This window comes from Wyeomyia smithii, chromosome 2 (genome assembly GCF_029784165.1).
Source record: "Wyeomyia smithii strain HCP4-BCI-WySm-NY-G18 chromosome 2, ASM2978416v1, whole genome shotgun sequence".
NCBI classification, from domain to species: Eukaryota; Metazoa; Arthropoda; class Insecta; order Diptera; family Culicidae; genus Wyeomyia; species Wyeomyia smithii.
The window spans coordinates 23,480,390-23,498,435 of record NC_073695.1 but is presented as its reverse complement, the minus strand read 5'-3'; the positions used below and the strand labels follow the sequence as shown (position 1 = coordinate 23,498,435).

The following is an 18,046-nucleotide window of genomic DNA, read 5'->3' as shown; positions in this document are numbered from 1 at the left end:
GTGCTTTATGGACGGCCCCAAACAAAAAATGGATGCCAAATTCGTGTTCAGCGCCCCAAAATTATGTAAATACCAAGTTTTTGTCGCATTTATCGAAACTTTTTTTGCTTTGCCAGCCTTTGTATGGAGTCGCCCCACTGTGCTATGCCACAGCTTTGGCCGCTATCCACTGTCGCTGGTATCCACTGCACTGCTAGTGCTGCTGCTAAGGATGGACGACTACTGTTGTCGCTCTCTAGAACTTTCACGAGCGGCTTCGGCTGAAACAGGCTCTTATATAGGTCAAATAGCATATTCTAAACTGCAAGGTATATGATTATGTCGACCGTGCTTGGGAAGCAATCTTATAACGACCAATCAGAGGTCTAATTTTCCGTTTTGACAAGGCTTAACTATTTTCAATAGTACAATAGTTTGAATAATAAAATTACAATTATCTTCATTTTGGAAGAATCTTAGAAAATTTTCCAATCTATTGCTGCAAGAACGAAAGAAATCCATCGAATACTAACCGATTTATTAGCATTTGAAATTGGACATATTTTTCACTCTTTTCGGTAGTAGATTTTCATTTCACATCCCTATGTAGCCGAACTTACTGAGAGAAGTATTCTACTTCAAAATTACTTGAATTCCATCGAATATTACACTGATGACTAATCTCAAATCGGAATAAATGAAAAATTATAGCTGTTCAAAACAAAAACAATATCGCACGCTTAGCCTTGGGGCTAATAGCGGTCTCGATCAACTAGATTAGTTGAGAGAATTCGTTATCGATATTGTTTTTGGCACATTTTGTATGTGTAGGATAAGTACAACGATACACCGTGACCCAGTGTTGAGTCGAGAAAATTTTCAGCTCGAAAAGATCCTCGACTCGATTGGGAATAGAACCCGATATCACAATCGTGTGGGAGAGCTAGCCGACCGACATCGCTAACCACAAAGCCACGGGGTCTAGCATTATAGCTAGTCAACCATTCCTAAAAATTTTTGTACTTCTTGCCATTACCAAAACGCGTCCACTGACGTGAGAGTTCACATGGTAATTGCTCGCCGACTCCGTCGCTTCAACGTTATGTTTAAGCTCACTTAAGTCTCTAAAAAAAAGTTACGGGTTAGGGAAACCAAAACTCACAGAAATGGTTGAATAGCTATAATCTTTCATTTTTTCCGGTTTGAGCTTTTGGAGTGCACCTATGTTGACCAGTGTAATCCAATTCTTATATGACTTCTGAAATACAAGCAGCAAAAAATAATCAAAAAACTAAAACAACTTCATCCACTTCCAGATGAAAACGGCATTATCATGGGCGAGTTCGGATTCATCACAGCCGACAACGTATACCACGTGACAGTGTATGCCACCGACGAAAATGGTAATTTCAAAATAATCAGTATGAAGAACTATAAAATAGGACCCACTGCCGCACCTACATTTGGTCCTGCTCCGCGGACACCGATCAGATCCATCGGTGCGACAACCTCGACAACTCCGCAACCATTTAGAATAATAACCACTGCCAGACCACTAACGACTGCCCAGCCATCCGGGTTTGTCGCTTGTGGAGGGTGCAAAATACCCGCAACAACGACTACCACCTCGAAACCGATCCCAACAGAAGATCCTCCACCTGAAAGCAGTACTCAGATTGCTCCTCCTTTCAGGATTGTGAACAAGAACGACATAGAAAGTATAACTACAACAACAGCCAGTACATCACGATCGGTTACAACAACCACTGCCACACTTTCTAGCAACCCATCGAAATCCGACCCTGCAGAAACTCCACAAAAGCTTGTAGAGAAGCAACAAAACACGAAATCTTTCAATTCTAAAGAGTCGACAAAATCGTCTGAAACCCCCGACAATATGCAAACTCGTAGCAGACCATCCCCTGCGCAATCCCAGCAACAGCAGCAGCAACAGCAACAACAACAGCAGCAAACACGAACATCGACATCGTCAAACATCGCCGCTGGCGATGATTACCGCCGTGATGATGAGAAAAAATCAACAACTAACACGAAACCATCGTCGAATCAATCGTCGACGCCGTCAGGTGGATCTCAAAAAAGCTCCTCCCCGGCGACGAAGCTCGACCGGTTGAACACTGCCAACATGATGATCCAACACATTCTAAATGGATTACTGTACCGGTTTAACTACACCGTTGGCTACCACGGTCACCACGAGCAGGGTGACCGCAAGGGTAACAAAGAGGGTGGCTACTACACGATCGGTCGGGATGGTATCCGGCGTGGTGTTTCCTACAAGGCGAACGAATTCGGCTTCCAGCCACACATCACTTTCGAGAAGGTCAGCCCCGAGGAAACGCCCCGTGAGGAAACGGAAAAACAGGCCGGACTGAAAGGGTTCGATTTTAAGTGGTTCTGGGGCGAGTCATGAGGAGAAAGTGAGATCTAAGCACGTGAATGATTGCAGGTAGATTAGCGTTGTACGTAAGCTGAAGAGCAAAATACTCAATTCGTTCCAATTTATGTGTAAATATTAGTAGAAAGTGTTCATCAGTGAAGTCTACCAGACCAGCGAACGGACGAATATTACTTAGAGAATCAATTAAAGTAACAGCTGCAGCTAGGTCTAAATTATTTTGTTATACTCTGAAACATCTTTCTCAGTTCACGCATTATTTAAGGACTGTAATCAATACTTGAAATAAATACAAGAATAAATTTTTAAATTCAATAAAATCTCTATCTTAGCATTATCGACGATGTAAATTTATTGAAACTGATTTCCAAATTTTATTCTTGTCTATTTAGTTTTTTTTTTTAGTCTTTTAGGCTTTAAGTCTTTTAGTCTTTTAGTCTTTTAGTCTTTTAGTCTTTTAGTCTTTTAGTCTTTTAGTCTTTTAGTCTTTTAGTCTTTTAGTCTTTTAGTCTTTTAGCTCTTTTAGTCTTTTAGTCTTTTAGTCTTTTAGTCTTTTAGTCTTTTAGTCTTTTAGTCTTTTAGTCTTTTAGTCTTTTAGTCTTTTAGTCTTTTAGTCTTTTAGTCTTTTAGTCTTTTAGTCTTTTAGTCTTTTAGTCTTTTAGTCTTTTAGTCTTTTAGTCTTTTAGTCTTTTAGTCTTTTAGTCTTTTTAGTCTTTTAGTCTTTTAGTCTTTTAGTCTTTTAGTCTTTTAGTCTTTTAGTCTTTTAGTCTTTTAGTCTTTTAGTCTTTTAGTCTTTCTTTAGTCTTTTAGTCTTTTAGTCTTTTAGTCTTTTAGTCTTTTAGTCTTTTAGTCTTTTAGTCTTTTAGTCTTTTAGTCTTTTAGTCTTTTAGTCTTTTAGTCTTTTAGTCTTTTAGTCTTTTAGTCTTTTAGTCTTTTAGTCTTTTAGTCTTTTAGTCTTTTAGTCTTTTAGTCTTTTAGTCTTTTAGTCTTTTAGTCTTTTAGTCTTTTAGTCTTTTAGTCTTTTAGTCTTTTAGTCTTTTAGTCTTTTAGTCTTTAAGTCTTTTAGTCTTTTAGTCTTTTAGTCTTTTAGTCTTTAAGTCTTTTAGTCTTTTAGTCTTTTAGTCTTTTAGTCTTTTAGTCTTTTAGTCTTTTAGTCTTTTAGTCTTTTAGTCTTTTAGTCTTTTAGTCTTTTAGTCTTTTAGTCTTTTAGTCTTTTAGTCTTTTAGTCTTTTAGTCTTTTAGTCTTTTAGTCTTTTAGTCTTTTAGTCTTTTAGTCTTTTAGTCTTTTAGTCTTTTAGTCTTTTAGTCTTTTAGTCTTTTAGTCTTTTAGTCTTTTAGTCTTTTAGTCTTTTAGTCTTTTAGTCTTTTAGTCTTTTAGTCTTTTAGTCTTTTAGTCTTTTAGTCTTTTAGTCTTTTAGTCTTTTAGTTTTTTAGTCTTTCAGTGTTTTAGTCTTTTAGTCTTTTAGTCTTTTAGTCTTTTAGTCTTTTAGTCTTTTAGTCTTTTAGTCTTTTAGTCTTTTAGTCTTTTAGTCTTTTAGTCTTTTAGTCTTTTAGTCTTTTAGTCTTTTAGTCTTTTAGTCTTTTAGTCTTTTAGTCTATTAGTCTTTTAGTCTTTTAGTCTTTTAGTCTTTTAGTCTTTTAGTCTTTTAGTCTTTTAGTCTTTTAGTCTTTTAGTCTTTTAGTCTCTTTTAGTCTTTTAGTCTTTTAGTCTTTTAGTCTTTTAGTCTCTTAGTCTTTTAGTCTTTTAGTCTTTTAGTCTTTTAGTCTTTTAGTCTTTTAGTCTTTTAGTCTTTTAGTCTTCTAGTCTTTTAGTCTTTTAGTCTTTTAGTCTTTTAGTCTTTTAGTCTTTTAGTCTTTTAGTCTTTTAGTCTTTTAGTCTTTTAGTCTTTTAGTCTTTTAGTCTTTAAGTCTTTTAGTCTTTTAGTCTTTTAGTCTTTTAGTCTTTAAGTCTTTCAGTCTTTTAGTCTTTTAGTCTTTTAGTCTTTTAGTCTTTTAGTCTTTTAGTCTTTTAATCTTTTAGTCTTTTAGTCTTTTAGTCTTTTAGTCTTTTAGTCTTTTAGTCTTTTAGTCTTTTAGTCTTTTAGTCTTTTAGTCTTTTAGTCTTTTAGTCTTTTAGTCTTTTAGTCTTTTAGTCTTTTAGTCTTTTAGTCTTTTAGTCTTTTAGTCTTTTAGTCTTTTAGTCTTTTAGTCTTTTAGTCTTTTAGTCTTTTAGTCTTTTAGTCTTTTAGTCTTTTAGTCTTTTAGTCTTTTAGTCTTTCAGTGTTTTAGTCTTTTAGTCTTTTAGTCTTTTAGTCTTTTAGTCTTTTAGTCTTTGAGGCTTTTAGTCTTTTAGTCTTTTAGTCTTTTAGTCTTTTAGTCTTTTAGTCTTTTAGTCTTTTAGTCTTTTAGTCTTTTAGTCTTTTAGTCTTTTAGTCTTTTAGTCTTTTAGTCTTTTAGTCTTTTAGTCTTTTAGTCTTTTAGTCTTTTAGTCTTTTAGTCTTTTAGTCTTTTAGTCTTTTAGTCTTTTAGTCTTTTAGTCTTTTAGTCTTTTAGTCTTTTAGTCTTTTAGTCTTTTAGTCTTTTAGTCTTTTAGTCTTTCAGTCTTTTAGTCTTTTAGTCTTTTAGTCTTTTAGTCTTTTAGTCTTTTAGTCTTTTAGTCTTTTAGTCTTTTAGTCTTTTAGTCTTTTAGTCTTTTAGTCTTTTAGTCTTTTAGTCTTTTAGTCTTTTAGTCTTTTAGTCTTTTAGTCTTTTAGTCTTTTAGTCTTTTAGTCTTTTAGTCTTTTAGTCTTTTAGTCTTTTAGTCTTTTAGTCTTTTAGTCTTTTAGTCTTTTAGTCTTTTAGTCTTTTAGTCTTTTAGTCTTTTAGTCTTTTAGTCTTTTAGTCTTTTAGTCTTTTAGTCTTTTAGTCTTTTAGTCTTTTAGTCTTTTAGTCTTTTAGTCTTTTAGTCTTTTAGTCTTTTAGTCTTTTAGTCTTTTAGTCTTTTAGTCTTTTAGTCTTTTGGTCTTTTAGTTTTTTTAGTCTTCTGGCTTTTCGCTTCTAGCTTACGCTCTTAGCTTTTACCTTTTAGCTTACAGCTTTTAGCTTATAGTTTTTAGCTTGTAGCTGATAGCTTTTAGCTCTTGTCTTTTAGTCTTTTGCTGTTAGCTTTAAGCTTTTGGCTTATGGCTTTTTACTGTTAGCTTTTAGCTTCTAGCTTGTAGCTTTCAGCTTTAAGCTTGTAACTTTTAGCTTTAACCTTTAAGCTTATAACTTTTGTCTTTTAGCAATTAGATTTAAACCTCTAGCCTTAAGCTTTTAGCTTCTAGCTATCAGCTTTGAACTTTAAGTTTTTAGCATTTAGCCTTTAAATTTTAGCTTTTAGCTTTTTGCTTTTAACTTTTAAGGTTTTAGCTTTTAGCTTTTAGTTTTTAGTTTTTAGCTTTTAGCTTTTACCTTTTAGCTTTTACCTTTCAGCTTTTAGCTTTAAGCTTTAAGCTTTTAGCTTTAAGCTTTTAGCTTTTAGCTTTTAGCTTTTAGCTTTTAGCTTTTAGCTTTTAGCATTTAGCTTTTAGCTTTTAGCTTTTAGTCTTTTAGCTTTTAGCTTTTAGCTTTTAGCTTTTAGCTTTTAGCTTTTAGCTTTTAGCTTTTAACTTTTAGCTTTGAGCTTTGAGCTTTCAGCTTTTAGCTTGTGGCTTTTAGCTTCAACCTTTAAGCTTTTAACCTTTGGCTTTTAGCTGTTAGATTTAAACTTCTAGCCTTTAGTTTTTTGCTTTTAGCTTGTAGCTTTCAGTTTTTAACTTAAACTTTTAGCTTTTAACTTTAAGTTTTTAGATTTTAGCATTTAGCCTTTAACTTTCAGCTCTCAGATTTTAGCTTTTAGCTTTTAGCTTTTTGCTTTTAACTTTGAAGGTTTTAGCTTTTAGCTTTTAGCTTTTAGTTTTTAGTTTTTAGTTTTTAGTTTTTAGCTTTTAGCTTTTAGCTTTTAGCTTTTAGCTTTTAGCTTTTAGCTTTTAGCTTTTAGCTTTTAGCTTTTACCTTTTAGCTTTTAGCTTTTAGGTTTTAGCTTTTAGCTTTCAGCTTTTAGCTTTTAGCTTTTAGCTTTTAGCTTTTGGCTTTTAGCTTTTAGCTTTTAGCTTTTAGCTTTTAGCTTTAAGCTTTTAGCTTTTAGCTTTTAGCTTTTAGCTTTTAGCTTTTAGCTTTTAGCTTTTAGCTATTAGCTTTTAGCTCTTAGCTCTTAGCTTTTAGCTTTTAGCTTTTAGCTTTTAGCTTTTAGCTTTTAGCTTTTAGCTTTTAGCTTTTAGCTTTTAGCTTTTAGCTTTTAGCTTTTAGCTTTTAGCTTTTAGCTTTTAGCTTTTGGCTTTTAACTTTCAGCTTTTACCTTTTAGCTTTTAGCTTTTAGCTGTTGGCTTTTAACTTTTAGCTTTTACCTTGTAGCTTTTAGTTTTGAGCTTTTAGCTGATTTTGTAAAATCAGTAAAATTTGTTAAATTTGATTAGTTTGTAAAGTCTGGCATAGCTGTAAATGCATAACCTTTTTAAATTGTATACTCTGTCTAGTAAGTGAAATATGGTTTTATAATCTGCTATTAATTTTTAACTGGACTTCTCAGTTGATGAAAAACTGGTATCCGGCCGTTGTGGCTTGGTTGAACAAATCAATTATTTTAATCCGCAACTCACACCAAGGTCATTACCCCGCCAATATTCAGCGCAGATCCCGTCAATGTCAGTTGCTGGAATTAGGGTCGTCGTGTTGGACTTGAGTCGCGCTTTGTTCGTTTTATAACGACAGATCACTGCTAAAAATTAATTAGTGCCGTTCTTTGTCGCCGACCCATATAGGGATCGGCCCACATTGAAACATTCCGGGTTAATAATGAATGAATGATCTGCAAGAAGGTAAGAAAATTCAGACGTTAACCGTTCAGTAAATAGGCAAATACCGCGTGGTCGATTCGCATATAGGTTTACTACATTCATGCGAGGCTAAAGTAGTGCTTGCTGTATAACTGGCACTTGAGTCTGCTAGGAAGGAACAACAAATAGAATTGTAAAGTATGACACAATGTAGGTGGTTTTGAACCGGATGAAATTAATGGTAAATAATTTAAATTAATCGTTCAAAAATTTTGGTTTTATTGCATGATCAATCATTTCGTTCTTCTGTTATATGCAATTTTATAAAAAAAAATGTCAACCACTTCCATCAAGCCGTAAAATTTACAACTTCCGAACGTGCCCTGCTTACATCGAATCAACCCGAATACGGTCTGCACAGATTCGAAATGCTAAATCGCACATGACTCAGGAACAACCGCTACTTTTCTTCGCCTGCGCAAAACAGAATTCCCGGGTCAACCATCCAGAGTGTAGCAACGCAGCCCACGCGTAATACTCGAGCGGACATTTGGCAGCGCCAAGCCAATCCCATCGGATCTGCGGAGCCAGTGGCTAGTGCGAACAATCTCACTCACAAATCTGGCTGTGTCTGGCTGTTGACACCAGCGAGGCGGCTCGATTCTTGCAGACACAGATTCCACCCTCCCTGGTTGACATCAATAGTTGCAGCAAGTACGCGGATATATGTCAGAGTGGGAAGTGAACGTTCCTTCCTGTAATGGAAACTGGACTCCAATGAATTGACAGCCGAATTTTATTTCTCTCACATTTCACCAAAAGAAAAAAAATTAAAATAAACAATTTAGAATTTATATTTCTATTTATATGAAATTATGAATAACTACTTCACCACGAATTTCGATTTCATCTGGAGCTGTACGGCTCTTTCATTCAGCTACCCGGATTTCTTTCGCGGACACGTGTGAGAAAATGAGCAAAATTTATGCAACAAATTGCATCGCCCTGCTCAGCTGCGCTGAAAACCAATGCGTAGAAAACTGTTTCCACTTGGAAGTGTCGTAGGTATGATGATATGATTCACCTGTGGTCATGTCTGTCACAGGGTGAACCACGAACGTGATACGATTAGCAGATCTGTACGCTTCTGGTCGGATCTGTGCTTGAGGTGCTAAGTGTGACATGTGGACAGGCAACAGGAACTGGCTATTATAGTCCAGTCAGTCATGAAAACCCTTGTGCTACCGTAATCTCACCCTGCACCAGCTGATTGGAATGCCTCCGGTGTCGGCGTTTTAAAGCGCGCTCGATGTGGAATCGTTAATTACTTCGCGTGTGTGTGTCCTCGCACTAATGGTGATGAGTCTCTCATCACAACAGCAGCAGTGCGGTAAATTCACGTTTTTCCCTCCGACTGTTTTAAACGACATTAGCATGCGCAACACGCTCACGAGATTAATAAAAATGGAAAACAGAATTATAGACTAACGTTTTTGCGCACTGTCACTTTTATTTGCGTGAAGACGCCTTCTCTTCGCCCTGAAGGGGATCGGTTTTTGTTGAAATCACTACGCGAAGATGTGGGTTAGTCAAGCTACCATTCCGGTTCGGAAGTGTACGATGGTGTCCGCGATTCAATGCTCGAAACATTTACCGACTGACAGCTGAATGTCACCACAAAGTATAATTTATTGAACAGTGCGAGCAAATGAGTCGTGCAGTTCACCCCTCATTTATTGTCAGTTAGATCAATGACATCATCAATAGCGATTTGATAAATGCTTTAATTGAGTCATTTTGATAAATGAGCCTTAACCTCGTATAATGAAACAAAAAAAAAACATTGTTGAACGGAAGCGCCTGCATTCCGTCGACCTTAACATGCTGTTAACCTTCAAAAAAACACAAACAAATCACTTTCCCGCTCAACTCTTTTAGGAAGCACACTTTCGGACACATGTTCCTAATATCGTAAGCGAAGCGATGCCAAAATAAAAACACTCAACATTACCCAAGCCCCTTCACATACATCTATCAGCAATTAGTGAATGCCTGCACACTGGCCGGCAGAATTTGCATGAGTTTTTTTTTTTTGGGAACCTGCCTCGTACAGTTGGGCTTGGCTACCGCATGGAATCGAGAGATTAGTGGTTGCACTATGTCGAAGAAAAAACGTGTCTACTCTTTTTGCATGGATCTTTCCATGCAAAACTAGTGCCAAGTGTAGCTAATAGCGATCACCTTTTCTCCAGTCACCGCTGATTTCTACGTGAGGTAACAGCAGCCCGGCAGCTCATACGCAAAAACGGAGAATTATATCAGACACAGGATGTGGTTGTGCAATCTGGTCCAGTCTGTGTGGTAAAACTAGGGCATACACCTAATCAAAACATGCGTAGCTACTAAATTTATTCTCAACCTTATTTTTCTTTTTATGTATACCAAAAAACGATTGTAGCATGAAAAATGGCTTCGTTGTTTGGACCAAGTAAAGAGCCTCAGAAACAAGCTGGATTCATAGAACGCTCACAATTAAAAGCTGTTAATCAAAAACATCCGAACACTTGCTTAAAACAGGCAAAATCAATAAAAAAATTAAGTAAAAGTTCGAAAAAGAAGTTTCCAGAAATAAAACAACATTTAAGACTTAGCGATTTCTTTAGAATTCATTGCCTAGTATAGAAAAAGACAGTACTAAAACTAATACATTATGCCCAATTGACTGATAAATAATCATAAGACATATAAAGTAGTAAAGTCAAATTATAAAATATATATATGTGGTTTCTGAAAATTCAGCTTCGAGTAAAAAGAAGTTTAAAATTGGAAAAGTTTTATACTAAATACGAGTGCTGTCAAAATTTAACCTATAATTCAGGTATTCATCTGAGCTCATATAGACTTTGAATATAGAGACGTGGAAATAATGAAAATTCTACGTTTGAATTTAAAGACTGCATTCAAAAAAAAAAACATATACAAGCAGAAAAAAAAATTCTGATAGGGTTCAATATTGCGAAAATAGGTTTCTAAAAGCAAGAAAAGGCCACAATAAACTGAAAACTCAAACTTACATCTCAGACTAAAGAAAGTATCTAAATTTCAGATAAAACCCAAATTAAGCTCAGACCATGAGAGAACGTTCCTTATTGTCAGAAAAGGTCAATAACAACGAGATCCCAAATTTACCTTGGAATGGCGGAAAAGGCAAGATCGCAAAACCGTTGGTCCCAAATGTAAGCAAAAAAAACTTCCCGAGGCCAAAAAAGAATATGTCTCAAAATTCGGCTAAAACTGGCAAGAACGTTTCTAAAAACAAAAGAAAAAATCTCAAATCTGAAATCAATTCCAAATAGAGCTCAGAATGGCGAAAAACGCTTCCAAAATATAAAACAACCATGCTCAGAATTCGCAAAAAAACGCTGCTAGAAACCAAGAAAGAAGACGAAGAAAAAGATATTGATCTTAAACCGAGCACAAAATGACAAAAAAGTAGGAGGCTGTATCCACGACACAACCGCAAAACCGATGTAGAACTTCGCACACCATCAACAAAGGGGCCGTTCCTAAGCCACGTGGTCATGTTTTGATCACTTTTCATACCCCCCGTACCTCCCGTGGTCTTTCATGGTCTTTTGGACAAATCAAAGGCAACTTTTTATAACATTAGTTTTTATATAGTTACAAGGGGGGGGGGGGGTCAATGGGGTGGAGTTGAATTTGTTTACCCTTTAAATGCCCGACGGGGTACCCGGTTACCCATAAATTGTAATTTTTGGAACTTTGACAATTTTTATCCGATTTCGATACTTTTAGCACCAAAAGATTCAGTAACTTATCTACTTTGCATTCAGAGCTTCTCATTGCCGGAGATCCAGGTTTTCGAGGATGTATTTCAGAACTAAGGAATTTCATCAATATTACAACAGAATCCTACAAATATTGGTCCAAAGTCCATAAAATTACGTCCACAGAGCATTTTTATGGTTTTGAGTGTTATAGTGATGTACCCTCAAAATGGTCCTTCCGGAACAGATTCATATACCATCCAATATGGGTGTTTTCAAAACCGGGATGATATCTAGAGACCGTAAAACGACACTCGACGCCATTTTGGATGCTAAAATGGCGACTTCCGGTATCTGGAAGAGAACCAGAATTGACCGAATACCATCGAACATGGATATTTCCGGAATCGGGATGATGCCTAGAGACCATAAATCAACTCCAGCCGCCATTTTGAAATATGAGGTGGCGACCTCCAGTTGCCGGAAAATAGATAAAAATTGACCGGAAACTACCTCAGACGAGTACTTTCAAAATTAGAACGATGTCCGAAGACCTAAGGACGACCACAGAGGCCTTTTTTATTTCCAAAGTGGCGACTTCTGGTTTCTGGAAAAGAACCAATATTGACCTCCAGTTGCCGGAAAATAGATAAAAATTGACCGGAAACTACCTCAGACGAGTACTTTCAAAATTAGAACGATGTCCGAAGACCTAAGGACGACCACAGAGGCCTTTTTTATTTCCAAAGTGGCGACTTCTGGTTTCTGGAAAAGAACCAATATTGACCGAATGCTATCGGATATGGGACTTGTCCCGAATCGAGATGATGCCCAGACATCGGAAATCAACTCCAGGCGCCATTTTGAAATTTCAGGTGGTCCGGTTCTGGCTTTTGGAAAATAGATAAGATTGACCAAATTTTTATGAGTACTTTTGGAATCGAAATGATGTTCAGAGCTGACAACGACCCTAGCGGCCATTTTGAATATCATAAAATGGCGACTTATGGTTCCTGGAAACGATTGAAATATGGCTGAACAACACCCAAGATGGATATTTTCGTAATCGGGATGCTACCAAGAGACCCCAAAACGAGATTTTGGTTCATTTCAAGAAACCGGAAGTTGGTATTTTTTGAATTCAAAATGGCCTCTGGGGTTGTTTTGTGGTCTCTGTACATCATTTTGATTCCGTAACTTCTCATATGGAAGATGTTTGGTCAATTTCAACTGTTTTCTAAAAACCGGAAGTCGTTATCTTGATTTTCAAAATGCGTCTGAATTAATTTCGGGTTTCTAGGTCTAATCCTGATCCCAGAAATACCTATATTCGATAGCATTCGGCCAATTTTGATTCATTTCCGAAACCGGAAGTCGCCATTTTGCTATTCAAAATGTCCATCGCGTCGAAAACGGACATCGTGTGGCAGTTCGTGGACACCGGATACACCCGTTCCGGCATCTACAACATCTTAGCACTATTGGACAACAATCCCTGAGCGACAAGAAGCTCCAAAGAATGCTGAAGAGAAAGACCGAGGAATAAGTGGCTACATCACTGCGTGCGGTTGGCTGGGAGGTCGCTGCAACCGGACAAACAGTGAAAAAATATCTTGCGAATATGGACATATATGTCGAGCAGCGGCAGTCCCGTCCACTGGTCTCGGAGCTGCAGGCAATGATGCAGCGCTTGCGACTAAATAAGATGGTCAAGTCGATATTCCCGGATATTCAGGCGAATTTACATCGCGATGTGGCGGTGGTGATAGACGACAAGACCTGTCTCACCCTGGATGGCAACGACTGGCAGGGCACTTCGTATTTTACTTCTCCCACGAACGATGTGAGCTTCGAGGCTAAATTTATTTCACACATCAAGTTCCCAAGGAAGGTGCTGCTGTGGCTGACAATCAGCAAGTAGGGGATGTTAAAGCTACCTTTTGGCTCCGGACTGGCGGTGAACGGGGAAATTCATGGTATGAAGTGCTTGCCGAAAGTTGCGACGTTCATTAAAAAAATACCATAAGGCCAAAGACACGGTGTATTGACCCGATCTGGTCAGCCCGCCCAAAGACTCTAAGTTGTGTCTCATCGAGAATTTCTGGACAAACCAAAAGCGTAAGATCTACTCCACCAGTTTTGCCGCAAAAATTGAGTAGGAATTGATTAAATAAATGAAATAAGAACTCAAAAACCTGCCTACATGCATGTTTTTGTCCGCCATGGTGAATGTTCCAGTTAACTGCCGGAAGGCCGCGCGTAGAAGCATCGAATTTGTTTGCAAGTAAGCTAACATAATTACCTTCCATAAGAAATTTATCAAACTCAATCTCTGTCTTAGTTATTTTTACCAGCATTCGAAAAAAATCCATTTTTATACCGCAAAAAAATCATTGAATAAACACTAGGAGCCTACTGTATGAGGTTAATACAATGCTTTGCACGATTGTGCCGTGCTGGAGTATGAAATATATGGCTGTGATCAGGAACCTTCATGTGATTGGAGAAATTCAATATCTATCAACCTATTTCAACTGAGCAATTTCCCAAATTTTTACAATAGCGTCCCCGTACTTATCAATTGCCATTGGATTGCTATCAGCTTTAAATTCGCACATAAAAATACAATATCACTGACTGAACAGAATTAGAAAGCATGTACTTCCCAAGTCTAGCGCTTGAGACCTTTCGAAAAAAATATTATTAATCTTCAATTATTTGTTTAGTCGTACCAAAAAAGGCAGTTTGCTGTTCTGTGCTCCCCCGAGTAATAAGTCACCCTAACAACTCACACTAGAAAAACTGTTTTCATATTGAGAAAATTGGACGGCCTCGGCGGATTTTAATTGTCAGGATCCAGCAAAGAATGCTTGCTCGAGTTGTTTTCAAAACAAGATAAAGTTTCATCGTGGGGAAGAAAGCCGAAGCAGTCAACCTGCAAATGGAAACGTTTGCTTCTACCGCGCTGTTGCTGGAATATGTTTCCAACCGGAAAGTGGTTTGTTTAAGCCGAAAGCAAATTCGGAAAGCCAGCTGATACTGACGAACTCGCTGCTGCTACTACTACCACAATCCAGAACGCTACTGCTAATATGGGACCGTCTGTCCATACCCCCCCCCTCCCCTACCCCCACCCAACGTCTACCAAAAGAATGTAATCAGTATGAGCAAAGTTTTTTAGCCCAAAGAGTGCATCCCCGGTAATATATTCCTGTATGGACTGGATGACTACAACCAGAAACACTGATTTTTTGTGATATAGCCTGGGAGTTTGCTGGGTTCCGCGCTTCTATTATTAACAATATCACTATCGATAATTTGTGCTTGTGTGTTTGCTCTTCTTTTCTACGTGTAGGGGTACTGGGGGTAAGCCCGGCCCCCTAAGGAAAATGATTCTTTAGCAGCACTTGATGGCGAATATTGTTATTTTTCTTTCACAGAATCATTGCCCAAATTGTTTTCTACAAGATATGAAGGTTTTCAGTGCTTTCAAACTGTTATTTTACAAGGAATAGTGAAGTTTTGAAACTAAGATAAAAATGACGTTTAGCAATCAGTGCGGGTGAAACCGGCACCCCTTGGGGGTAACACCGGCACCTAAGTTTGTTCATGAATTAACTCGAATTAACTGAACCAATTTGAATTCAGTAACCGCCGAATGGGAAATCTTACATTTATGTATGTTACTGTTGAATTTGGTTGTTGTCGGTTAGCTGGTTCTGGGCAGATTGCCGGAACAAGTTCCGGTGAACATTATGTATAAACAATGAAACAATTTGATACTCGGCAAGCCTATCATATGGCACTTTAAATCATATTATTAACTAGTTTCATTGAAGTCAGTATCACATTGACCACACGGGAGCATATTTCAAATACCACCGGGAAAGCGGTTAGTTTTGTGACTTGATTCAGTACATTTGGCACCTCTAATAACCCTTGGAATCACTCATAAATCACAGAAGAGCTTGAGTGCGTGATTTTAAGTCGATTATTTAATTTATTTATTAGCGAGACATCGGTAATAGATGAGAAATATGTGTCAGTAACATCCAACTAGCCTCAGACCATGTCGGGCTTACCCCACTCACTGGGTGACGGTGTTACCCCGACAGCACACATTTTATTAAAAAGAGTATTTCTACAAATTTAGCGCTTCAATTTACCTCAGATCGAATTCCTGTGATTGCTAACAATACAGGCAATAAATTGTAGAGCAACGAAAAATTATTTTAGTCTTTTCAAATGAATAAAAGCTTAAGTTCTACTCACGAAAAATTACATCCGTTTACGCATCTGCTGCAGTAGCGTATGTTTTGTCTATTATTTTGACGTTTGACGTTTCACGGTGGCTTCGATGTGTCTTAAAATGTCTAAAATATTAAATACCAACACTTCACATATTCCAAAACACAGTTAATTAGCGTTTTCTAGTAAAATCCTAGGGGTGACGGTCTTACCCTCAGTGCCGGGCTTACCCCCAGTACCCCTACTATTCGCCTCGCTGCCTCCGGCCAATTTTACCGCCAATTACGGTTCCCTGCAGAGATTTCAACTGACCCTCTGACCAGTTTTATTGCGAGGGGGATTTATTTTACTCTAGAGTTATTGGCTCGAGGTTCTACGTTAAGGAAGGTTTGATGGGGAGCCTGAGAATAAACCTATGCTTGAAGTCCGTTGATATCGAATGGCGCGAATTCTACTAAAATTCGAAGCCACGACGACCCGCTTGTCGAAGCGAACTCTGTAACCTTGCGACTACCTTCCTGCACCAGTTGATGGTAAAGATCTGGGAAAGAGAACAGTTACCGGAGTAGAAAAAGGAGGGAGTAATATGTCCAATATACAAGAAGGGTGACAAATTGAAATGTAAGAGATCACGATTCTCAACGCAGCTCTTCCATATTATCCTTCGCCATCTCTCGCGGCTATTCACCGATTTTAAGGTCCCTTACGACACTATTGACCGTGTAGTGCTATGAAAAAAATAGGAACGAAAATGGTTTTTCTACGAACCTAACAAGACTGATTAGATTGATCTGATCTGGCTGATCAGTGAAAATTTCGGGTGCGTTATCAAGTCCATTTGAAGCAGGCAAGGGGCTTAAGAAAGGCGACGCTCTGGAAGGTGTTATGAAGCATGCGGCCTTCAACTGAGTGCGAGCTAGTTGACAATATTGTCTACCTTGGATCATTGGTAACGTCAGACAACAACTACAGCAGAGAATTCTACAGACGTATTGTAGCTGGAAACCGTACCTACTACGAACTCCACAAGACCTTGTGGTCTGGTGAAACCCCTGTACCAATTGCACCATGTACAAGACGCTTGTAAGACTGGTAGTCCTCTACGTGAACCAAACATGGACAACGCTCGAGGAGGACTTGCAACGCTGGCCGGTGTCGAACGACGTGTGCTTAGGACTATTTTCGGCGGGTTAGGTGTGACGAAGGAGTATGGAAACAAAGAATGAACCATAAGCTGGCGCAACTCTACGGCGAGCTCAGTATCCAGAAAGTCACTGAAGCTGGAAGGGTACAATAGGCAGAACATGTTGTGAGAATGTTTTCGTCTCGAATCCGGCCGGTACAATACGTAGGGGCGCTGAATGAACTAGGCGGTTTAAAAAAGTGGAGCAAGATCTTGGAAGTGTTGCACGCTCAAGAAACTGGAGACAAGCTGCCATGGACCCAGTTTGCTGGCGTAACATTGTGACCATCGTGACGCAGGTGAACTCCTGAGGGATGTTTCACCAGGAAAATGAGAAGCAGCTAAAAAAAGGATATCAAATTAAGCTTTTAGAATGGCCAAAACGTTTCTAGAGGCCAGAAAAATGAAAAAACTTAATTCCATTATTCATCTCATTAAGCCGATATTCGCAAAGAATGCACGGATTAAACACCAAATTTTCACGAAAACATATTCATCACACTGTTAATCATGAATGAATCACATTATCATGAATGAACGTAGCCGCAGCCCGTCGTAGTAGGTTACCTAGATACCCGCTGCAGTTGTTTAATTGCAAAATTGGTAACCTAGGTAACCACTACAGTGCTGTAGATTTATGTCAATTATGTCGGAATAATTCAACATTTTCAGTATGATTTTTTCGTTTTAACAGAAACTGATTTGGCAACTTTTGATTTTCTTAAACGCAGTGAAAATAGATGAAAATACATACAGTTGAAATTTAGGAATTGTAGAAATTCATCTCATATATTTCTGCTAATTCAAGCTTGTTTTTGGAAATTTGAGGTAAACATTTCAAAGATTAAAGTATTCTTAGTGTAGTAAGTGATTTTGTTTAGTAATTAAAATAAAAAGTGGTCAGCTAGTGATGAAAAAAACTTTGGTTAGCTGCTGAACGGGTCCCGTTGTAGCCGTATAGTACAATGCGCGGATTTTATTTTCAGAGGTAGGTGATTGAATTAAATGAGTTTTCGAGTGCAGATGCCCGACTTTTTTTTGAAGGCTTTTAAGTGAGTTTTTGAGGATTATACTTTATGAGGAATCTAAAGTAAACTAAGAAGAATCCATTCCATGGATAAGTAGATTGGTTTAAGAAGAAAATATGCGTTTTTTCCTGTTTTCAACTGTGTTTTCATGTTGTATGAGATGGATATATGGGCTGAGATGAATAATGGAGCAGTTCCCCAACTTAGTACAACAAAAACGTTTCTTGAAGCCAGAAAAGGTTAAAAATAAAAAGTTCCCCAATTGAGCTTGAAATAGTGAAAAAACTGAGAGCAAGATGAAATATTAATCGTAATTCTGGAGACAAAAAGAGACCAAAAACGGAAACAGTTCAACACTGGATGCTAAAAAGAAACGCTTCCACGTACTCAGCATGAGGTGAAAATTATTATGAAGACCAGAGCAACGGATAAAAATGATTTCAAGTGGAGCTTAGTGCCTTACTGACGTTTCTCAAGACCAGAAAAACTCACACAATGCAAGAGCCAGAAAAACCAAAAAAAAGAGAAGAGTTCAAAATAGCAAAACACGGTTTCTTAAAGCCAAAAAAGGTTGAATATGAAACACA

General features: G+C 37.6%; 1 protein-coding gene across 1 annotated transcript in view; it reads left to right on the top strand.

The window, feature by feature from the left end:
* The window catches only part of LOC129722876 (protein lethal(3)malignant blood neoplasm 1), a 35,960-nt gene extending 33,246 nt beyond the window's left edge, over positions 1-2,714 (top strand). Inside the window, exon 3 of the mRNA XM_055676685.1 lies at positions 1,296-2,714. Within this exon, the coding sequence (XP_055532660.1) occupies positions 1,296-2,413 (1,118 nt within the window). The 3' untranslated portion in view covers positions 2,414-2,714. The remainder of the gene's footprint in view (positions 1-1,295) is intronic.
* Positions 2,715-18,046: the final 15,332 nt, after the last annotated feature.